The following is a 24,410-nucleotide window of genomic DNA, read 5'->3' as shown; positions in this document are numbered from 1 at the left end:
TTTTTTTTTTTTTTTGCAGTTTATCAAAATTTTTAGGCCTGGCACAAAGGCATCCCCTGTGTGTGTTCTCCCAACGAGGCCCTTTCTATGGTCACAGTTCACTATAGGGAACAGCACCTATGAATCCACCGAGGCAATGTCTTCTATATCTGGAAGAGCTACCTGCTCAGGGTTGATCTTCTGGGGTTTGATTTCATGCACCTGGTAGGGATGCACGAAATCAACCTATCAGGAGTCGGCAGTGAACCCCTGTACTCCTCACTATCATAAGGAGAAAGGGGGGTCCCATGGGAGAAACTTTCCCATTGACCTTCCTCAGTGAGGACAGTGAGTAAATCAATAGCAGATAAATCAATTCTAGCTACTCAAGGGCCTTAGTTAGAATTGTGCATCTGTAATTGACTGACCTACCTAGTGTGGACCAAGCCTGAGATTACAAACACAGGCTGGGGCCAGCATTAGCTGCATTTTCCAGGACTATGCTGTGTCCGAATACCTGGGTACTGAGTGTTTACCCAGAGAGAACGCAGAGAGAGACGAAGCTTTATTAATGAAATGCAGCACGTGGGTCTCAAGTCTGCAATAGGCCAAGCAGCTCCTGGAGGTGCGGTGGGTCCATAACACCTCCTCCCATCCCAGGCAGATCAGGGAACTGTCCAGCTTGTAGACCTGAGCCCTTAGTGCATATAACCATTTAGGACCTGTCTGGTTGCTTAGCATCTCCCAGGGGGCAGGCCCTGCTTAAAATGCAGCTTTTCATTCACATTCCCTGGAGAGAGGAGTTGACTGTATTATTGTACGGTCAAAAAGAGTTTAAAGCAACTCAGTCAAGGCCATACAGTAAATCTGTGCCAGAGGCAGGATTAGATCTCTGACCACGCTGCCTGACCACAGGTGATTTTTGCAACAGTTTCAGCTACTGACCTTTAATGGGAGTGATTTAAAGCATGAAGTGTGGAATGGTTCCAGAGGACCGCACGTGCTCACAGTGGCGGGAGGCATTTCTGCACAAGCAGGAGCGGCTAGTCCAGAGTCCAGTACATTCAGTGCCTGGGGCACAGCCCCAGTGCATCACATACGGTTTGGTTTACAACATGGTTCACAGCTATGGAACACACACGAGTTCAGAGCACACTTTTTTTAAAAAAAAAAAAAACAGCGTTAGTTCCCCACACCCCCCATCCCAATTCACAGACATGTCATCACAGAACAGCTGACAGACCTGTGGGGATGGGCTCGCAGAGTCTTCACTTGCAATATTTACAGTGCAAGGAAACAGGATGATAAACACCCGTAGCAGCCTGTGCCTGGAGGTGGTCCAATGACTCTGGATTCACAGACAAAGAATATTCTTTCGAAATGGGTCTGTTCGACCGTCACTTACACAAGTCGCTGTGGGCACTTCCCAGACAGCGGTTTGCTTTGAGCTTCCGTGGCCTCTCCAGTTTTGCCCCCTCTCCCCACAGTCATTGCTTGAAAGTGGACTGCAGCTCTTTAAAGGCAGCTTTGCGCTGCTTCATCTCCTCCGCCTGCTTTTTCTTCTCCTCCTGCTCCGCTTTGATCTCCTCCTCGAAGCGGCTGGCTTCGTTAATAGCTTGGACCTGGAAGTTCAATTGCATTTGGCAAGGAGTCAGGGAAGCCAACCCTGCAAGGCCATGGGCAGTACGATGGCTCATGACGAGCATGAGCCGAAGGCCTGTGAAGCCTACGGAGCCTTTACGCTGATGTCGGTGGTTCGGGGGCAGGCCCTAAGAGCGAGGCTTCTCCCCAGCCTTCTGCGCGCTACTCATCTACAAACCACAATCCAACCTCATCATGGGCAAACCAGCAGCACACGCTGTGCCACAGTACCGGTGGGGCTGATGGCAACCATGAGCCTCAGGGCAAGGTGGGAGAGGAGCCGGCCCTGTGCCCCCAGAAGGGGCAGGGCTAATGGATGGAAGGGGTGGGGCCAATAACTATCAGACCTTACTGCCAGCCAGACCATGGTGCTGGACCCTCCCGCTCCCTCACAGCCATGAAGAGCAGTGGAGCAGTTCTGCTGTGGCACTTCAAAGGGGCCCAGGGCAACTGCCCCCTTTGTGCCCCGCCCCCCCAGCAGGCCTGCCCAGCACCTCTGACATCCCACCTGTGATTCGACAGCCTCACTGGGATAAGCTGATGCCACCTGCGCCAGCTTTGCAGGCGGCCAGCCACGCTCTTCTCTCGGATGCAAACAGCCACTAGGGGCTCCCTGGGAAGCACCTGGCAGTGTGCTGGGCCCAGCTCCAGAGTGGCTTTCTATACAGCGCTGACTTCCACCTCCGAGGACAACTGAACAGCTGTGCACTGTTCTCAGACCCACCTTCCAGTCCTGGCACACAAGTTACCTGCCCAGCTTTACCTTGTGATAATGGAAAACACCATCGTGCTTTACGTTCTCCCCTCCCCTGACCATCATGCATCCCCCTCCCGCAAACGACACTAAAACGACTTGGCAATTTCTTTTTTTCCTTACTTTGGCTTCAAAAAAGCTTTTGGCTCCTTTCACGCCCTCCGTGGAGACGTCGATCTCCGAGAGCCGCGCCAAGGCGTGAAGACCGCTGTCTTCCTGCAATTCACCCGCCGCGGCTTTGCGGAAAATCAGGAGAAACTGTCGGAGGGAAGAGGCACATGTTTGCTGCAGGTTCAACGTGGCTCGAGAGCTAAAGAGAACTCTGAGAAGTCAGAATTGCTCTCGCCCGGTATTATTGATTACTGACTCAGGTCAGTGCCCCATTGCACGAGGTGCTGGGCAGCCGCCCTGCCCAAAGGACACGCCAAACCTCCACAGCCACAGAGGAGAAGAGGAAAAAAAGAGATGTGTAGAAAAGTGACTTGCTCAAGGTGTCACAAGCCAGCAGTGGCAAAGGAAGGAGAAGCCAGGTCTCCTCGGCCTTGGTCCAGAATTTTGCCCTCTGGACCTGTCCTAATACACAACATTCAGGGTCAGTTGCATCAAGAGTGCAAGTTAGGAGATTGCATTATAACAAGAAAAGAGGATGCTGACAGCTTAAATGCTGACAATTAGCTCACTGGGCAGCATGACTATATTATTCAGCTTTATTGTAGGATCAGACACGATGAATATTCATCTTGTGAATGATACTGGGCTGTAGCACGTCTCCCGCACATCTGCTCATTAGTATTTTGAGGGCAAGTGCTGATACAATTGCAAAGAGCAAGCAAGCATGAATGCCAACAGCTCAGGATTGCTTGCAGCTGTGTCCCTTACACACAAGGACAGCATCCTGGACAGCGCATAGGATAGGAAGACGCCATCCCATGAGCAGCAAGGCAAAGGCACTAAAGTCCACTTCTCTCTTTGGAAGGGGCTCTTCTTTGATCTGCAGAGGTTTCACTAAGAAGCCCCAAGAGCAGAGGGCTTTTGCACGGACGCTGTTTAAGGCAGCGAGCCCTGCAGCTCCCACAGGAAGCATGTTTAGAGACAGGCTATTTTGAGATTGCGCCTGTCATCCCAGGGTCTCAGTGCAACCAGAGTAACTCACTGGGAATCTCCCACATGGGGCCATGCATCTGCACGAGCATCCGACCTCAGGGGTGATGCTCAGTGCTGGAGAAACTTAACAGATTTGTAGGAAAGCAGCACCCTAGAAACCACCATTCCCCCTTGGACTTACGATTTATTATGTAGGAGTACATGCCACTTCAGCGACTGAAAGAACGCATTAACACCTGCAGGAGCTTAGACTCTAACAGACAAAGCTCCCCTAGTCTGGGTGGGGTGTCTCTATGGGGAGAGATGCTGGAGAGAGCAGGGTTAACCATTTCTTATTGAGCCGAGACTGGTGCTAGCCTGTTAGTCCAGAATGCTGAGAAGGGATGTGAAATGAGGCCAGCGAGGCTGTTCGGGGCGCAGGGAAGAAGGAGGATTTTGTAGGAGAGATGGACGCCGTGGGCTAAAGCTAAGCGTGGGACATGCGGGGAGGAGGAAGGGCACAGAAGTGTGAAGGCTGCAGCAGAATGTGGGCCCCAGCGGGAAGATTACAGACAAGAAGCCAGCAGGTGTGATGGGGGTGGGTGGGGACCATGCAGCAGATGACACAGGAGAAGGAAGTGACACGGTTGCAAAACTTCCCAGGTTTTACATGGAAAGGACCATCCACCTCCAGTCTGACCTGCACAACCAGCCTCTGGCCTTGTCCTGCGATTCCTATAACCAGTCATGAACTAGCACAGAACGGTGTATCTTTTGCCTTGTGAGTACTTCTAAAGCCATGATGAAGGCACCGGTTAATCCTTTCCATTGTCCGGGGGGACTTTTGGGCCAGGAGAACCTGGTGTATGGCAGGGGTGTGCAAAGTAGGGGGCCAAGGGGGTTTGAAATTTCCTAAGGGGGGGCCCCAGCACGATGGGCTGCTGGGTCTCAGGCTCATCCATCTCATTAAAAACGCTGAAATCTGTCACTGTTTTCCTGTCTGTGTATTCACATTTTGCTACTGATTAATAAAGTTTTCACATTCTACAGATTTATTTTCTTACTCCTGCCAAAAGGGTTTTTTCATATGAACCTATCCATTTGGATGACGTTAGGAAAGGTAGGGAGGGGACCCTGAGAACTGCAGGGATAAAAAGCGAGGCCTGATGTAAAAAGTTTGCTCACCCTTGCTGTGGAGCTTACACGTTAATTTCTCATCCAACCGAACAGAGATTGGACTGGTCTGTAAGTGCTCAGCCAAGCAGGTTAACTATGTGGTGTTCTCCGGGGAACTGCCCTATTTAAGCACCTGATGGGCAGAGGACTGGGAGGGCACCATGCTGAATTATGAGTCGTCTTCTGCCTTTCGGCTCACATTTAACATGCGTTTTGCCTAAGGTACCTTGCAGGGGAAGTAAAAACTGCACCACAGTGAAACAGAACCGCGCGCCCGCCTGCCCGCTCTGTCCTAAATTACTTTTCAGTCATTCCCAGCTCCGTGCCAACTCTCCTCTTCCCCATTTCATCTCCCTCTCAGAGCAGCTGGCCTGGGGGCAGACTCCCTGTTGGCCCTGACTGAGTCGGTGTACAAGGGGCATGTGCTGCAGGGCAGACAATGCAGGAAGTGGGTGAGCCAAGGTCTGGACAAGTGGCTGCCCCGGGGGAACGCCTGGAATGGCTCAAGTGTGGCTCAGACAGGAGGTCCTGCTTCACAGCTCAGCACAGAGGCAGCTGGCTGCCTGGTGGCCAGAGCTCTTTTCAGAGGGGATAAAGATCTCATCCTCTTTCCCAGTTCCTTGAGCAGCAGCCCGGCCCTTCCAGGATCAAATGCCAAACGTGCAAATGTACACATCCCCCCTCGTTCCAGTGACTGGGCACTGAGCCTTTCTGCACCTTCCCCCAATGAGTCAAATCCCTTCCCACGGGCTGCACAGAACAAACTCCAGCATCCCGGCCACCTCCCCAGCATCACAGAAGCTTTGCCGAGCCCAAAGAAAGCAGAATCAGAAGAGCCCCTGCATTCGCAGAATGCTGGTGATTTAAAGACATGGGAGCTGGGAGTCGGAGGTAACCTCAGATTTGGCAGGTTACTGAAGTCAATTGGGACTGCTCCAGTGCTTAAGGACTGGCATGTGTGGGATCAGGGCTGAAGGGATGGATCACATCAGCATCAGGAGGCCAAACACAGAGATGCTCCAGCTGGGCAAGTGGGGTATGAGCCTTATTCACAGCAGGATGTTCTCACTTGCAGGTTGCAGTTGCCAGCTGTAACAATGCCTGAACGCGGCTTGCCCAGCATTTAAGCCCAAACCTCTTCCCAAGGCACAATGCAACAGACACTTACATGGGGTGCATGCTAATAAATTCTCCTACCTTCAACAGACAGGCCGTTACCTTAGGGCTACTGCAGGAGGATGAGGCTGGTGGGTCTAGATACTGACTCATCCCAGCCTGACTCCAGGCTGACCCAGATCTAGCCCTCTCAAGCATTTCTAAGACACTCCTCAACAAGGTACCTACATCCTTCTGCAGTGTCCTAAGGACACATTGGAAGTGTTTTTAGCCAGCTACTTTCAAGGGCAAAAGCACAGATACTCAGCAGTGGAGGGCTCTGAGGCAGCGGGATTAGCTATACGATGCAACTGAGAAGACAAAGACCACAGTGGAGGGAGTGAAGGAACAGTTGTCCTGCCCTGGCAGACAGGAGCAACATCTAAAAACCCCAGTATCCTAGCAGAGAAGCAGGTGCTGCCCATGAATCAGGCATGCAATCCAGGATGGTTGTGCTGCCTGGGAGCACTCACCCTGGTTCTGCTCACCAGATAAGGCCTTACCTCCCGGAAGCTAAGCTTGCCATCAAAATCTTCGTCTACTTCCTTGATCATATTTTTCAGCCCAAGGTGAGTTTGTGGTGCTCCTAGTTTTTCCATCATTAGCTTCAGTTCCATCAGGTCAATGAAGCCGTCTCTCCCTGCATCATACCTAAGAAACAGAAACAATCATTACAGAGACCAGCGTCCCTCCCGAAATGGCTACTTTGCAATTTGAAATCCTGTGAATTTTCCAGGGTGTTACCAGAACTCTACCCATTGCATCCCATCAGTGTTGCCTTTGCAAGTCCAGATGAACCATGGATTCAGTATATTCTATGGAGTCAGAGGAACTGAGGAACTTCAGTATCAAATGATCCAATGCCTCTCCCAGCTGAGCTAAATGGTAGCTGAGGTAAAAAAAGTCTTCACTCTGAGTAATTACTAAGCTGTCATCCTCTGGGACTGCAGCCACTTGAGGGAAACATGATAACACATGATGGGTGAAATTTACACCCTTTAACTCCCTCTCCAGGGCCATGCAGCAAAGCATCAGGAGGGGAATTTACAACTGGGGCTCTGCCCAACTCACAGCCCATCACGGTCAATTTCACAGCCACAGGATTTGACCACTAGTACATTTCACATTTTCAGCTTTTTAAAAGGTGCTCATGGTATTGTAACTGTAGGTCCCGACCCAAAAGGAGACAGGGAGGGCAAACCTATTGATGGAGGTCATGGGATTGCATCCTCACTTCTGTAACACACAACCATAGGAAGTTCTGATCTCCCCTGTGCTGCTGGGAGCACCCTAGCTAGGGGTTCCTTGCTGCTGGGCCTGACCAGCTTGTGGGAGACAATACTTGCTATCTCTCTGTACAGCTGCAAAAAGCACTGCCTGCCCATGCTCCACACTCAGCTGAAGGAACCTCAGGCTGCCAACCTAGTCCCAGACAGAGTGCTGCAGCAGGGGGAAGACACCTAGAAGTGGATCTAATCTGGTTCCCTGCTCCCACCACCGCAGCAGTTTGCAGGGGAGGGACAAGTCCTGCCTTTCCCTTGCCCAATCGGAGCTAGGAAACCTCTGCTGATGGAGTGCTCCAAGGAACAAGGAGACATCAGATTTCACAGGAAGGGCCTATTTCATGGTCTGTGATGCTTCTCATAGCCGTGAAATTGGCAAGGCTGGTTTTATAACCTCCCGAGAGTGAAATCCACCTGTGTACAGGAGACCAGCCCAAACGATGCACAGGGATAGTACTGAGCCTATGCATTACACATGCACCCACAAGGCTTCACTACAGCCCCTCTTGAATGGCCAGTTTGCAAGCAAAAAGAAATGCAACTCCACAAAGCTTCTTTCCAGCTAGTGTAGAGTAAGTCAAAGACCTCTGACTTCAGCCCTCACGGGGGACTGAATTACACATCAAGTAAACACAGTTACCTCCCTGCTAAGGCACCTAAAGCCTGTCTTGGTTCTCGCTAGCATTCAGGTCCTTCTCCAGCAACACACGCTAGAAAAGCAGCTAATCTACTGCCCAATGGTATATTTCCAGTGTGAAAGCCAACCAGGCAGATACTCTGAAGTTCTCAATCCATGGTCAAGAAATGATTCAAATAATGGAGCTACCTTTCTCTCTTAATGGCCTGGCCCCATATATTAAGCAGCCTGTTGTCACCCATAGGAATGGCCATACTGGGTCAGACCAAAGGTCCATCTAGGCCAGTATCCTGCCCGGTGACAGTGGCCAATACCAGGTGCCCCAGAAGGAGTCAACCGAACAGGTAACGATCTCTCTCCTGCCATCCATCTCCAGCCTCTTACAATGACAGGCTTGGGACACCATTCCTTACCCATCCTGGCTAATAGCCATTAATGGACCTAACCTCCACGAATTTATCCAGCATTTTTTTTAAATTTTCTCATCGTCCTGGCCTTCACAGCCTCCTCTGGCAAGGAGTTCCACACTTTGACTGTGCTCTGTGTGAAGAAGAATCTCCTTTTATTTGTTTTACACCTGCTGCCCATTAATTTCATTTGGTGTTCTCTAGTTCTTATATTATGGGCACAAGTAAATAATTTTTTCTTGTTCACTGTCTCCAGGCCACTCATAATTTTATATACCTCTATACTAACCCCCCAAAAAACAAAGCAGTCACGTAGCACTTTAAAGACTAACAAGTGCTACAGGGAATTGTTTTTGTTTTGTGCCAATACAGACTAACACAGCTACCTCTCTGTGACTGTTGTCACCCAGTGCGATTAAGACCTATGCTTAGTGGGGGAGTCTATTTGCTTTCCAACCTCCAAGTCTGGCAACAGCTGGTGCTTATCACCATAACCACAAAAAACACCAGGCTAATGACAAAGATCAGAGGCCGTGTAGGTGTGGAAAGAGCCTGGGGACATGCTAACCTGAACAGGGCAAAGCAGGAGGGTTGATGGTGTTTGGACAACACCCTATGTATCTCTCCTTTCAAACAGATAAGGGCAAAGTAAACAAACGACAAAATTACAGATTTGCAGGGGTGGGGGGTGAGTTGCACCATTAAAATATTTCTTCTTATTGTTCAGACAATTGAAACAGGCGCATAGAGAAAACCAGAACTTACTAGAGGAGTCACTCTGCTCAGACTCAGGGACAGACCCACAAAGCAAGCAGGAGACGAGGCAGTGGCCATCCCCTCCTTCAGCAGAGATTCCAAGGTCTGAGGGGACCACTGTGATCACCTCGTCTGAGCTCCCGCACAGCACAAGCCAGAGAACCTCACCAGAATAATCCCTGGAAGGGCTCTTTCAGAAAGGCAGCTGGTCGTCATTTTAAAGTGGTCAGTTCTGGAGTCTCCACCACCATTCTTGGCAGTGGTTCTCCTTGGTGCCTTTTTGGTAAAAAAATGGGAGTCGGTACTCAGCGGAGCCCCAGTCCCCCGTTCCTGCCCCCACAGGCCTTTCCCATGGCTGGAGCTGCTGAGGGGTCGGTACTCAGTACCAGCAAGCACTGACACAAAACCAAACCAAACCAAACCATGGGTTCTCCAAGTTGGTTCCTCCGACCATTCAAAACTGACAACTTATGTCCAGCCTGAACTGGGGTAGCTGTCACTTCTGGCCATGGGATCATGCTTTAACCCAGGGCTATCCCTACGGACAGGCAAAACACACAGCCGCATAGGGCACCAAATTGCCCCAAATTTCCTGGTGCCCTGTGCTGCTGCATGTGGCCTATGGACTCCAGCTGCCGCCCTCCCCCTGCTCAGTGCTGGGCTGGGCGAGCTGGAGACCCCTTTCCCCTATAGCTTCAGGCCCCCGCACCCCATTGGTTTTGGGCTGCGTAGGGCACCAGCATCGGTAGGGCTGGCCCTGTTTTCACCCTTTCTCTGCTTGACTTTTTGCCCAACATTTGTTTTCCATGTAGAGATTTCCAGACTATGATCGAGTCATCTCTTAACCTTCTCTTTTTCAAGCTGAACAGATTTCACTAACTCAATGGAATGGCAACACGGTGGAGGGCTCAGTACATTCTGTATCAAGCACTAGCTCTGCAACTGCTGTGGGTGGGAGGGCAGGAGAGAGAGACAGAGGCACAAGCCTCCCAGCCTGGCAGCTGTGAGTGAACATCAGAAACCCAGAGACTATCTGCAAGAGGTCAGATCTCCAGCTGGGGGGCTCCAGCCCGTTCGATACACGTCTTTATGGCACATGGCTGCCCACTCCCAGCTGCATCCTCCTCAGAGCAGGAATGTTTTTGCCCACTCTGCAGAGGAGACAAACACATTCAGGTACAAAATTAGCTACAGGGATGGGAGGAGAAGCTGTTAAGAGCGAGGAAAACCTCTCCACCCCCTCCTCATGCTGAGGATCTGCCCGATGAGCTGTATAAAACCTCCCTGACGAGTCACAGAAATGACTAGTGAAAGTCACATACCTCCCTGGAGGTGTCTTGTTAGTGGGAGGTTTAGATGAAGACCTGGTTCCTCTCCAGTCTCCCAGGTCAACAAAACAACCTGGGTTTAAAAATAGCAGCCAGGATGTAGATCACCAGGATGTAGCTGGAAACGCTTCATATTGAAATTCGTCATCCAGCATGCACCAATGGGCCCAAGGTCTCCTCTCTGGCAAGGCATTCTCTGTAACTAAGGAGTGCATGAAGAGACCCAAGTCCTTAAGAGACCAAAGCAGCTTGCTGCTGCCCATAGTCACTGGAGCACAGCAATATGCAGAAGGATCACATTGGTTCACTTGCACTTTTAGCATCCTCAGATACAGGCCCCATTTACAATGCAAGAGCTCTGAGGCTGCAGAGTTACTGGTACCAGTGTTGCTTGTGATCCACTGCATCCCAGTACAGGGCAGAAATCCCGCACCCAGGCTCCCCATAACGAGGACAACGCCCACTATAATAAAAATCCAGATTCATCACAAACGTGTCCCATAAATCTCATTGCAGAACACATTTGTGCCGAACATTCACAGCACAGCATTAAGACGAGACAGGCCTCGCTTTGGTGGCTTACTCAAGGTGGTTTTGGGTGTGTTTCAAAACCACCAGAGGCATGCGTGAGACCACACCGGCTCCTGGGGCTGTCTTCTGAGAGCAGCTAATGAGATTGGTTTGCAGTGGTATTCAAGCCCTCCAGCTCACAGCCAAGCACTTAATTTGCTCACCACTCTTGTGGCTTTGAATGCACTCGCCCTGCCTGTTAGCAGCCCCACTGAAAGACTCCCTCAGGGCGGGGGAGTGGATGCTTTTTGAATGATGCTTTGAGCCATTTCTGAAATAAATACTCCAGAGGCTTTTCTCGCCTGCACTGCTTACAGGAGCTACCGCACTTGTTGTGCTATGAGAGGGGCTTTTCCAGGTCAGTCTTGCCACAGCGGCCAAGCTGGAAGTAGAATACAGTCAGCCAGAGGTGGGTAGTGCCTGGAAACTGATGGCCACGTGGGTGGCCAAAGCTGAGAGCTACCTTGCAACAAAAACTAAGTCTTAGTCATTTTGCACCTTTTTCAGGAGCTGGCACTGTGAGTAACTGGTGGTGGGCCAGCATCCCAGGCTGCCTCCCACTAAATAGCTTGCCTGCAGAACATCCAACCAGCCCCAGCTTGTGCTGTCTGCTCTCAGGCAAGATGATGGTTAGCCCCCTGAGCAGAAGAGATGAGCGTGTGGAGCTGTCCCGACAGCAGCGTCTTTGTTCTGCTTGTTACAGCTCATTCAGCGCAACTCAAGACTTCTCCAACCATGCACAGAACGCACAGGTACAGGGAGGCCAAAAGATCCCAGGAGCACGTCTCCAGCCTCTCTGGCTGTCTTGGAGTGAAGTCAGATCCCTGGATCACAGGACAGGGACAGCTCCATAAGGAGCTCACCAGTGGTGCTGAGTCCACCTGCTGCAGCAGAGTCAGGCTTCCTCCTTGCAGAGCGCTGAACTGAACCAATTCAACGCAGGCCCCTAGGGTATTAGGCTGCAGCAGCAGGAGGACTCCTGGATGCCATTCAGCCAGCCAGTGATCCAGCACCTAACCACCATCAGCAGAGCACAAGCAACGCGGGACATGTGCCCACACCCACCCGACCATTTCCCTTTCTTTCAGCAGGAAAGCCCACCAATTGCTCCCTCCTTGTTAATCCTGCTCCTCTTCCCCGGGGGGGGATGACGGTGGGGAGAAGTTTTGGTTTGGTTTTGACACAAGCAGTCGCTGTCTTCGTGGCCAGGTGAGCCAGCCCTGGGTCCCAGGAAGGTGTCTTTAGCTTTAGTTGTCACATCAGCAGAGCACAGGCTCTTCACAGAGTCTAGAGCTGAAGCTGTCAGAGAGGTAGCTCTGTGAGTCTGCATCTTCAAGACCAACAAGAAGTCCTGTGGCACCTTATAGACTAACAGATATTTTGGAGCATAAGCTTTTGGGGGGCAAGGACCCGCTCCACCATGCATCTGACAAACCTGTGGCTCAGGGGGGTGATTGGCTCCTGTAGCAGCAAAGGTTCTCAGCCTTTCCCTCCCCATGTCCATGGACCTTGCTACCCCATTGGAAGACAGGAAGCTCTCATGGAAACGTGGTTGAACACGCAGTTGATGACAGAGTCAGCTTGGGGGACAAAGATCCAGCTTCTTTCTAGATTGGGACTCTCTCCAAACTGCAACAAACGCTGCTCCAAATCAATGGCAGACCCCATTCCTAATGAGACATTACTTCGCCCTTCCGTACATTATTCTAGGGATCTATTTTAATTTCAGTGTGTCAACCTGGGTGACAGAGCAGATCGCCCCCTCCCTAGCATGACTCACTCTCTGCGTGCCAGGGCTGAATGCAGCTCTCTTGCTGCAAATCCTGCAGTCCCTTGTTTTCCCCAAGCCAGTAGGGGTCAGTTCACGGCAGCATTTCACAAAGCCTGTCTGGAGAACATTAAATACACCCTGCAGCTGAATTATTGCAGCGTTGTGTATTCCCACTACTTCCCAACTTGGACAGAGGGATTACCTCTCCTGGAGACAGGCTTTAATTGTGCTCCTAATCTCTGGCTAAGTGGTAAATGAGCCCATTATTAGCCACTGCAAAAGAAACAGCATTAAAGGAGTTCTGGGTCAGAAGGGTCAGTCAAAGGCTTCTTGAAATTCTTTGCTAGCAAGCTCTTCCTGCTTCTGCTCCAATTACTGGCCTCACTGGCTCCAGGGAGCCTACATAATTTAAACCAGTTTACCAACCTGGCACCAACAGAGCTAACAGGGATTTGGCCGGGTAGAGAGGAGAAGGACCAACTATGTTAAAACCAAGCTGCTAGCTGGAGACAGTGTGTGTTTGCATCTATCTGTTGGCGCCATCTAAGCTTGATTTTTAGAAGCCTGATGCAAAGTGGATTCCAAGGTGCTTGGAAGGAAGAGGGCAGCAAACCCAAGTGCTGGATAGGAGAGGAAGGACAGTTTCTCCCTGCGGAAGAAGTATCCCCCCAAATCTGCCAGCTTCTTTCAGGAAGAGAGCACAGCCCCGAATTCAGCAACATCAGAAGGCGTTTTGCGACATTAAATATGATACTGTAGGCAAACAAGTACTGATTATATCTCTACCACAACTGCTCCAGAGAAGATAGATGACTAAGTGTTCGACTGACCTATACTATAGACGCAGATGACTGTGCTTCCTGTCTCTTTCTAAGCCTCTGGTTCTATGGTCGCCTTATACAAATACTTCATTGCTGAGGCAGCAACAGCCCCCCCCCCCCCCCCCCCCGAGAGTCTGCAAAAAGCAGTGAGATCATTTCAAATTACGTTTAAATGCATTTGAAACTTCCTGAACTCAGTGTAGCCTTTTGACCAGCAGCTAATAAATGCAGAACCCTCCTATCCCCTCACCGCCTTACCAACTCAGCAGAAAGCCAGTGGGGTAGATGAGGGACAGCCTGCAAGCACACAGAGGAGAAAAGCAGAACTAGGAAAAAAAAAAAAAAAGAACAGCAGTGAAAGAGGAGAAGTAAAAACTCTCAAGTGGGAAGAAGCTAGCACAGCTTTGGAGGTGGGCTGACTAAGACAGAGAGCTCACTTAAGGCTAATTTTATTTACTTGTGTATTTATTGCTTTAAAAGGTAAGGGGAGAAGCAGGATTTTACAAAGGGATACTCCTGGGCAGAGCATTACTTCTGCAAACTTTTCATCTTATAAGGAGCTTCAAGTGTTGTTTTCCTGTCAGGACATCTCAAAGATGCTCTAAATTGAGTTAGGAAGTGGAGGGCGAAATCAGTGTCCCTTAGGTTCTGTGAGAATATTACACACAGAGAAATGTTAAAGGCAACATCACTCCTGGGTTTGGCAGGCTCAGCTGAGGTAATCTGACAGGCCAGCACTCCTACACTACTCTGCTGGTTTGGAGCAAATAGAAATTTGCTGATTCAATGCTATATCCATGCCACTGCCTGAAGGCCTGATCCAAAGACTAGGGAAATCCACCGGACTCTTCCCAATGAGCATGAATCACATCTAGCTTTAACACCCTGAAAGGAGAGAGAATGAGAAACAGTCCAATGAAGAACCAGAGAGATCACACATAGGTAGATTATTACAAAATGCTCAGGAGATCTCAGGGTGCAGACCAGCGGTAACCCTCACCCACATGAAATGTCGCAGTGATTATGAAAAGTGGGCTCTGGAAACCTTCGTGCAAACACACATTTAGAAACAGAATGATCATGCTGATTAATCACTTCTCTGTCACTGCAGTGGCTTTGAGCACTGGTGTGCCTCAGTCTCTCCTTTCCTCTAACAGTTTAGGGGGCTCTGATGTGTTGGTTTAGCTCTGGAGCTGGGTGGCATTATGGGCTGCAGTATCCTAGAGATCAGACGAGATGATGTGGTGATCTCTTCAGGCCTTGAACTCTCTCGTCCTTTCATTCCACAAGGATCCAAGGGGTGAGAGTACATCTCAGGCCTAAACAGAGTAAAAACCCTCCATATCCTCTCCTAAATGTCTTGTTAACGTTGTCTGAACACAGGCGGTCTTGTCACTGAAAAAGGTCTCCAGGACAAAAAATGGAGCAGCAAAATTCGTCTGTACCAACGAGAAAATTTCTCTCCATCTGACTTTTTCTCAGAAGGTTAATGCAATGCTTTGTCAGGGATTGCCACTGCTCTAGTTCTTAGTCAAAATGAACAACACATGCAAATCTAGAAAGCAATCTGATCTTGTATTCTGGCTACCTGTATTCGCCAGTGGGTTGAGGATTTGGAATTTTCTAGGTTTTGCTGGCTGGCCAAGTTCTACCAGCTGCATTACCTTGCTACACAAGAATGCCATTGGTTTCTTTGATTTGAAGAAGGGGGTCTGTGCCATGCAAGCTCATCACCGAATAAATTATTTTGTTAGTCTTTAAAGCGTTACGTTTCTGCTGCTTTGTTTTGCTGGGAGTACAGACTAACACGTCTACTCTTTGGCTACTTCTCTGTTACTGTTGGTTTGACTGTAATCTGCAATCTAGGTTTATAGCTCCCACACAGACTCTCAAGCCTCCTGCTGCAGCAAAATGCTTGCTCAGAAATGCGTTCAACTTAGTAACATTAGAACAAAAATGAGCCGAGTGTGTGGAAACTGCTCATTCTGTACTTCTATAATCAGAAATACATCTTTTTGCTGGGCTGGAATATGGCCTGACACAGCATTTCCTCATTTTAAACTACGACCTGCAGTATATGTCCCTGAGCAGTGGGTTTTATTCCAATTTGAAAAGGACAAAGGTCAGAACTGGTCCAAAACTGAGATCTCTGTAACCAGGAAAAACTTAAATTCCTGAGGAAACATTAACAAACTGCCAAACAGACACTGCAAACCAATGCAGCAGAAAAAAGCCAGTGCAGAGAATCTGGAAGTGAAATCGACTACTCACTTGCTGTAAACAAAAGCCAAACATCTATTTTTAAAAGTCCAAGCAGAGAAATATTCAAAAAGCAACCAGTGAAAAGTAACTTGTTCAAACAAAACAATTTCAGGTTTTGTGACAGAATGGGAAATGTTCCTTCCACCCCAATAGCATTCTACCACTGCTTTTATTTTACACCAGAGTCAGAGTTTAAAGCAAGGAGAGACCTTTAGATCATCTTGTCTGACCTTCTGACAGGCCATTTTAATTTACCTACTTATCTCTGTATAGATTCCAATTAAGAGCTTATGGACGAATGGCCTGAACACCCTTATTTTTTTTTAGTGTAGCCCTTCTAGATAACAAACCCTCTAAATATTTGTTCCTAGACTGATTTCACTAAACACTGCTAAAATAAATGGCTAACACCATAAGTCATGTGCCAGCTGGATGCTAATTTAAAATAGCTGAGCAGGAAAGATCAAGATTTATAGAGTAATGACCGGTCCTTATATTGATGGTCATAACATACTCAGAGAGGCATCCTTTCCACCTCTTTCAGCCCTTTTCCTGTTCATCGGAGCCAATAGCAAAATGTCCAGTGGTGCTGCAGGATTGGGCTCTCAGCATTACACAACTGACCAGGCACATTATGGGTTTTTCCCACTTTGCTTTGATGCATTTGGGATTGGCCAGTACCAGGGGCAGATTACCAGACCGCACAGCCCATTAATGGGATCTATATTTCTGGCATTTTAACTTGTTACCCTGAGAAGATAACGTCTGAACATCGAGCTTGATAGAAACTGATTCCTACAGAGGCCACCCGGTCTATTTCTATTATTAACGTTGCAGCTCATAACTTAACCCACAGCCTGCAAAGTTCTTCTGTTTTCAGAACACCAGAAGTAACTTCTCTTTTCAGTTTTCAAGAGATTCCACAATTCTAAGGATGATTCTCTGACAGCTTGTTGTTGGTGACTAGTGATAACTTAGTCGTACTAATTGGCTGCAAAAATCAGAGGGGTAGCTGTTTTAGTCTGTATCCGCAAAAACAACAAGAAGTCCTGTGGCATCTTATAGACCAGTGGTTCTTAACCTTTACTGCAGCCTGCACCCCTTTGGTTCTCAAAATACGTTCTTGCACACCTTATCAAAAATGGAGATGAGGGGGTCTATACACTTTTAAATACATATTAAATATATGTAAAATGTATAATGTTAATAAATACATAGGTTTGATGAAACTAAGTAGTTGTACTTACATGCCTGTGCTTAATTTGTGTTTTTGATGAATTACCTTCTAAAAAAATCTGGCACGTCTTGCACCCCCAGAAAGGGCATCACGCAACCCCGGCGGGTGCGAATGCCCCAGGATAAGAACCACTGTTACTGACTAACAGAATGCTCCAAAAACTCTATTAATCTATAAGGTGCCACAGGACTTCTCGTTGTTTTTCCAATTAGCACAGCGATTATCCATATTGTGAACCTCAGGAGGGTCCAAATGGAGACCAACCAACAAGAAGAATATCGCAGAAATGAACAGAGCGAGCAGCATGGCTCCAATGTGCAAAATGTATTGCCATATCAGGTTTTTCTCTACTCCAAGCCTACTAAGAAGAGCCATGGCTCCAAAGTGTAACATGCCACAGGCACTGCCTGGTTTGTTGGGAAGCAATGGAAGGAATTTCTTTTACACTCCAAAATGACAGCAAGTCACTGCCAATGCCAGAAGCAGAAATTGCAAAATGCACACACTAGACCAAAAAAAGGAACCTGATTTCCCAAGATTAAACTATTACAGAAGCAGCACTGGGCAGCTCAGTGCACAGCTACAAGGCAGACCACCCTCACCCCAACCTCCTGTCTTATACGGCTTCTTCTGTCCACATCTGGAGAGTTCCTGCACCGCTGACAGACTCACTTGAAAGCAGAGGGGAGCTCATACAGATATCTGTCTTCTCGCTTCTTGACAGGCATATTGCACAACTTGCCTTGAATCGAAAGCCCAGCCTCCCTAATGCAACTGGGTTTGAAAGTCATTTGGGGGAGGAAAAGGGGAACTTTGTGTGCTCCTAATGGAGCCACTGCTGCTCTCCCCAGCATCACGCAGCTGTGAGGGGCATCTCAAAGCTGCCAGAAGCAAGAGAGCAACCCTCTCTGCCCGGCTTACTGCATAGGACAGCGATACCCAGAGCAGCCGATTACTGTCACTGGGGAAATTCTCCACCAAGGCAGCTTGTTCTTCCTCCAGGGACAGGCCGGGAGGAGGGAGGGGACTGGGTTCCCCACCCAGAGGCAGAACAGCAAGCGCTGGATCCACCAGGCAAACAGGCATCTCTCCCCAGAGGAAGGACGGGAAGGGGGTGAATCACCATCATCTCCCCCAGCCACCCAGTGTGTGCAAGTGCATCCTTGTTCTGTAGGGTGTGGCTGGGGAGCGCCCAGCACCGAAGGGCTCCTCTCCCTTGGACACTGCCTCAGCACCAGCACCAAGGGAGATGCTCAAGTCCCCTGGTCCTCCTCTGTCCAGGTCTGCCCTGCCTGTCGCTTGGCCCCTGCCTGCTTCTGCCCTCCCCAGCCCTGGGCACCCACTGCCCCCCTAGCCCCAGAGACTCCTTGGTCCCTCCAGGCACCCCCTGCAGGGCCACGCACCTGCTCCTTCCCCCGCCACAGTCCCTGCCATGGGCTCCCCCGGCTGCCTGCCCTCCAGTACCCAACTCCCCAGTCTCCTGGCCATGGGCACCCGCTCTCTCTATCCCTCCAGCCCCTGGGTGCCCCTCCCGCTGCCAGGCACCCCCAGCCCCCGGGCACTCTCCTGTCCCCGGGGCACCCCCTGCCCACCCCTCCCGCTGCCAGGCACCCCCAGCTCCTGGGGACTCCCAGCCCCCGGGCTCCCCCTGCGCCCCCCGGGTACCCCCCCGCTGCCAGGCGCCCCCAGCCCCCGGTACGCACTGCCGGAAGAGACGCTCCATGTCGCGGATCTGGCGGCGGGAGAACTCGCGGAACTCGGCGCAGGGGCTGAAGACCTTGCGGCCCCCGCCCGGCGAGAGCTCCCCGCCCGCCTGGCCGAGCTCGGCGCGCCGCTGCAGCCTGGCGCTCAGCTCCCCGTCCGCGCCGCAGCCCAGGGGCTCGGGCTCGGGCTCGGGCTCGGCCGCGGCCGCCTCCCCGTCCTGCCCCTCGGGGCCGCCGCCCTCCTCCTCCAGCTGCAGCCGGCGGCTCAGCTTGCTGGCCAGCTCCTCGGTGGCCATGGCCCGGCGGCGGCGCGCGGGAGACTCTGCAGCAGCGGCGGGGACGGGCCCAGCTGATTAGCCGGCCCCGCCCACCCGCTGACTGACAGCCAGGGCGGGCTGCTGCGCCGGCCCGCCGACCGACGGACGGACAGACGGGAGGGAGGGGTGGCCGCAGGGCCGACACAGCCGGGGGGGAGGGGGACAGGTGAGGGGGTGCAGGACAGACAGACGGACGGGTGAGGCAGGTGCTTGGTGCAGGACAGACGGACGGGTGAGGCAGGCAGAGGACAGACGGGTGAGTTGGGTGGACATTGCAGGACAGACCAAAAGGACGGGCAGGCACAGGACAGACGGACAGGTGAGGTGGATGTATGATGCAGGACGGGCAGGCAGAGGAGAGCAGATGAGGTGAGTGCACACAGTTTTGGACAGACGGACAGGAGGGGCAGGTGTAGGAGAGACAAACAAGTTGGGTGCAGAGTGCAGGACAGACAGACAGGAGGGGCAGGTATAGGACAGACAAGCAAGTTGGGTGCGGAGTGCAGGACGGACGGACGGACAAGAGGGGCAGGTTTAGCAGAGACAGATGAGGTGGGTACACACAGTTTTGGACAGACGGACAGAGGGGCAGGCATAGGACAGACAAGCAAGTTGGGTGCAGAGTGCAGGACAGACGGACAGGAGGGGCAGGCCAACAGCAGCACAGAACAGACAGGTGACGTGGGTGCACACAGTTCTGGACAGACGGACCGGAGGGTCAGGCTAGCAGTGGCACAGGCCAGACAGGGAAGTGTGGTGGTTGCACGGTGCAGGACGGACAGGGGGTGCAGAAGGTAAGGTGGCGGCACCATTCAGGACAGACAAACGGGAGGTTCAAGGGGTGATGGAACAGTTTGCATAAAGGTGGTGCTGAGAGCCATGGAGCCCCTTCAAGCCAGGACTGGGGGTGCTGCATTACTCCTACAACCCTAGTTCTAGCACCCATGGGATCAAGCTGAAGAGGACATGGGCTGTGGCACTGGCTAGACAGACAGGCCAGCCAGGATGCTGCCCAATCCAGGACAGACAAGTTCAGTCTGGTGCCCAGCACGGGCTGCGGCAGGACACAGAAACAGGGGAGGCTAACAGACTGGCCCATCTTGACCCTCCCGCAGACTGAGCACCACCTTTTAAAGAGAGGGAGTTTCCTTCTGGCACAAACTTTAGCAATCAGAGCGATATTCTCCATGCCAGGAGCTGTATCTGTGTTGTTCCTGGCTGTGTGTGTTTGTGGGAGGAAGAGCCTTAATTTGCACATTGAGGCCCTTGAATGGAAGACACCAGAGATTTGCAAATGAACGATTCCCTTGCTGTGTTTGTGACTGTATTGTGCGTAATACAGGTTGAATCGCTCTAATCTGGTACTCTCTGATCTGGCACTATCTGTGGTCTGGCATGATTTTTAGTTAGCCAAATGGCTCTTTATCATAGATGTGGCCAAGTTTCCCACAATCCCATAAGGTTTGTTTACAGCCACCAATGCTGGCTCTCTGTGTTCTGTACTGTTGTTTCTCTCTAAGGGTGGGTCTACACTGGAGAGTTCTTAATCGACAGAAGGGGCATTATGTCGACATAACTCAGAGGTCACCTACAAACTTAAAGCATTCTGCCGACAGATTCTCAACAGAACCCTGCATTTGCCTCGACACTATTATCCCTCAAAAATTTGAGGCAAAACAGTCTGTTGACAGAGTACTGTCAACAGAAGCGCTGTGTAGACACTTCTGTCAACAGAGAGGTCTTCTGGTTGCCGGGCAGCCCTTTTTGCAGAGCTGCCATTCTGCACGCTGGCACCAGAGGGCTGTGCAGTCTGGCAGTTCTCTGTCAACAGGGCAAGTTGTGTGTAGAAGCAATCTCTGGACATAAGTTCTGTCAGGATTTCCTGGCTGTGACCTGGATTCGGGTGCAGAGTCCAGGAGTGGGTACGGGTGCTAGCAAGGATTCTGGCCTGGGGGAGGCGTGTGGGAGAGAATGCAGGGTCTGGGAGGGGAGTTGGGGGGTGAGGTGCCAGAAATAGGAGCTGGCTAGACGGCACGTACCTAAGCAGCTCCCGGCTTGCAGCATTTGCAGGCAGGCTTTCCTGCCTGCTGGCGGCCACTGGCTGGGGCAAGGCTCAGCAAGAAGCTCTCCCCACTCCACAGTACAGAGGGCCACAAGATGCACCCAGCTGCTTTGAGCAGTGCTGCTCCCTGCCCCAGGGGCAGGCTGCAGGCCAGAGTAAAAAGCTTTGTGGGCCAGATCTGGCTCACGGGCTGTGCTAGACAATATTGACTTCCCATGGTTTGTTGAATTCTCTGCTTCAGCATCAGTCAGGTCCCGAGGGTGCTGGACTAGAGATGTTCAACATGGATTGGCATAGCTGCAATGGGAGATGAAAAGGCCGTTGTACGCAGAGGCAGCGGGGGCAATGGATTAGCTGGTGTGTGCAGAGATGTCATACTAATATCTGCCAGCCTATGGAAGAGATTAACAAGTTGGAGCTTCTTCATTACCAAGCTTTGCTATGATAGCGGGACATCTTACAACAAAGTAACATCAGAATGGTACAAAAAGAGCAGGTTTGGTACGTTGATCTTAAAGGCAATTGTACAAGACAGCAGCTTTTAACAGAACTAAGTATTGTTATTGCTGTTTTAGTATTCAGATCCCAAATCAATTTCCTTTACCTATTAAGTGTTCACTGATCAACGCCATTAAACAAAACCTCTACTGGGGAAGTCCCTGACACTGAAATGAATTGAACTGGGAGGTAATCAATATTTTATTAAAAGAGTTGAGCATGGAAACAAACTGTGCTCACACCACATCTGCAAACATGACCTGTGGCTATAGAGCGGATATCTGCAGATTCTGGATGCAAAATTCATATCTGCAGCCGTATCAGCAAAAATCAGATCCATGGATTTGTAGGACTCTAAGAAAAGATTAACACAACCCCGACTGGTGCTCTACCTCCCTTAGCGTGAGCTGACCTGTGAGTTACACCTCCCATCGGTGGTGCTAACAGCCACCGCTGGCCCTGGGGCAAGGTGGGAGGGGGACAGCTCTGTGCCCTGGAAGGGGTGGGGCCAAGGGCAGCTAGATTTCAGCACTGCCCCAACTATGGTGCTGCCACCCCCCCGTCCCTTCCCCCGACAGCTATGGGGAGCTGCTGCAGCACTTCAAAGAGGCCCAGAGCTCCTGCCACCACTACGTTGGCAGCAGTGGCACCTGGAGCTCTGGGACCCTTTGGAACACTGGCCCCTGGAGACACTGTGCTGTTTGCCCCCGCCCCGCATTAGGATTGTCTTTGGTGCTCAGATTCTGATCAGCCTGCTTCTCTGCTGCCAAGCGTCTGCTGGTATCAAGTCACAGTGGTGTTTGTGACACTGATCTGTTGCCATGAAAGTGGTTGTGATGTCCCAGATGTGGTATTGGCTCAGCAGTGTTACACCAGAAGAGCTGGCTCACATCTGAAAAAAACTCTTGGCTCTGCTGCTTTCCCAAACAGAGTCTTTTTTTGGTTATTGTCAGGAAAATAAATATTTGTGTATATTTATATGTACAGAAGCAGCACTGTATGGGAGCTAAGGCAAGGACAATGTTAACTAACAAGCTGGGAGACAGCAGGTAGAAATGCTGTATTTTAAGGCTATATTTATATCCTTATCTTAAATTAATATTAAATGCAAAAGAGCAAACTATCCCAATGTGAGGAAAGACAGGAAGAACAGTAAGAAGCCAATATGGTTCCATCAGGAACTTTTTAATGACTTGAAAATCAAAAAGAAACCTGACAAAAAGTACAAACTGCTAAGGATGTATACGGAAGAAGAGCATTAGCATTTAGAAAAGCTAAGGCACAGCATAAGATACACCTAGCAAGAGACAGAGAAGACAATGAGGAGAGGTTCTTTACATAACTTCGGAACAAGGGAAAGACTAAGGATGGTGTAGGCCCTCTACTTAGAAGTGAAAGGGAGCTACTAATGGATGACCTTATTGTATTGTATAATACTTATTTTGCTCAATCGCCACTAAAAAGGTTAATTGTAACCAGATGTTTAATACAATCAATATTAACAAGTGGGAAGGGATGCGAGTCAAAATAGAAGAAGAATGGGTTAAAGAATATTTAGAAAAATCCCAAGTATTCAATTTAGCAGGGGCTGATGAAGTTCATTGCAGGGCACTTACTGTACTAACTGAAGTAATCTCCAGTGCATTAATGATTATGGAGAATGGGTGTGGTCTCAAAGGACTAGAGGAGGACAGACACAGTTCTAATCTTTGAACAGGGGAACAAAAGGGGCCAAGGAAATTGTAGATTACTCAGCCTACCTTTGATACCTGGAAAGATTCTAGAACAAATGATTAAAAAATCCATTCGTATGCACCTAGGGAATAATAGGGTTATAAGGAGTACACAGCAGGGATTTGTTAAGAATCAATCAGGCCAAACCCCACCTAGTTTCCTTCTTTGGCAAAGTTCCTGAGCAAGCAGATAGGGGTGAAGCTGGAGCCATGATAATATTTTAGTTTTAGTAAGGCTTTCATTACCACCTCCATCATAGTCTTGTTAGCAAATGAGAGGAATGTGTTCTACGGGAACTTACAATAAGGTGGCTGCAACACTGGTTGAAAGACCATACGCAAAAATCAGTTATCAATGGTTTGATGTCAAACTGGAAGGGCCCTGTATGAGTCAACATTTTCATGTGAATGATGCAGATAATGGAGTGGACAGTATACTATCCACTTTGCAGATGACACAAAGATGGGATGGGAGGCTAGCACTTTGCAGGATGGGATTAAAATTCAGAATGACCTGAACAAATTGGGCTGAAATCAACAAGATGAAATTCAATAAAGACAGCTGCAAAGTACCACACTTGGGAAGCTAAAAATCAAGGCTCAATTACAAACTGGGGGCTGATTGGCTAGGTGGCAGTACTGCTGAAAAGGATCTGGGAGTTATGGGATCACAAGTTGAATAAGAGTCAGCAATGTGATGCAGTTGTGAAAAAGGGCTAACATTCTGAAGTGTACTACTAGAAGTAAACATATGCAAAACAGGAGAGGTAATTACCCCACGATACTGGGCATTGGTGAGTCCCCAGTTAGAGCACTGTGTCCACTTTTGCGTAATCACACTTCAGGGAAGACGTGGATAACAGAAGAGCATCTAAAGGAGAGCCAAAAATGATTAAACAATAGAAAACCCAAATATGAGGCAAGGTTAAAATAATGGGCATGTTTAGTCTTGAAGACTCAGATAGGATCTGATAAAAGGCCTTAAATATGTTAAGGGCTGTTACGCTGAGGATGGTGATTCACTTTTCTTTGTGTTTACTGAAGGCAGAACAAGAAGTAAAGGGCTTGATCTGCAGCCAAGGAGATTTAGGACAAACTTTCTAACAAAGGGCTTGTCTGCACTTGGTATAGGGTTGACAAACTGGAGGGCGATCTTTTGGGGTTGAATTTAGCAGGCCTAGTATGGCCCCACTAAACTGAATGCTGAGGGGACCCCCCCCCCACCCCCCGGTCAACC

At 49.9% G+C, this 24,410-nt stretch overlaps 1 protein-coding gene across 1 annotated transcript; it reads right to left on the bottom strand.

Annotated features, from left to right (window-relative positions):
* Positions 1–24: 24 nt before the first annotated feature.
* On the bottom strand, positions 25–18,916 carry EFHD2 (EF-hand domain family member D2). Its single transcript, XM_074975655.1, has 4 exons — positions 18,564–18,916; positions 6,292–6,439; positions 2,498–2,632; positions 25–1,601 (listed from the first exon to the last, which is right to left on the bottom strand). Exons 1-4 carry the CDS (start codon positions 18,857–18,859, stop codon positions 1,467–1,469), a joined length of 714 nt encoding a protein of 237 aa, XP_074831756.1. The 5' UTR covers positions 18,860–18,916; the 3' UTR covers positions 25–1,466.
* Between the last annotated feature and the right edge of the window lie 5,494 nt (positions 18,917–24,410).

Source organism: Carettochelys insculpta, chromosome 23, assembly GCF_033958435.1.
Source record: "Carettochelys insculpta isolate YL-2023 chromosome 23, ASM3395843v1, whole genome shotgun sequence".
NCBI lineage: Eukaryota > Metazoa > Chordata > Testudines > Carettochelyidae > Carettochelys > Carettochelys insculpta.
The sequence above is the reverse complement of the archived record's forward strand: the minus strand, read 5'-3'. Positions and strand labels throughout refer to the sequence as shown.

Coding starts and splice junctions, on each gene's coding strand:
- EFHD2 (XM_074975655.1), bottom strand. CDS start 18,859: ATGGCCACCGAGGAGCTGGCCAGCAAGCTGAGCCGCCGGCTGCAGCTG. Junction 2,633..6,291: donor GCAAGCTTAGCTTCCGGGAG/GTAAGGCCTTAT, acceptor TCCCTCCGACAG/TTTCTCCTGATTTTCCGCAA. Junction 1,602..2,497: donor AAAGCTTTTTTGAAGCCAAA/GTAAGGAAAAAA, acceptor TTGAACTTCCAG/GTCCAAGCTATTAACGAAGC.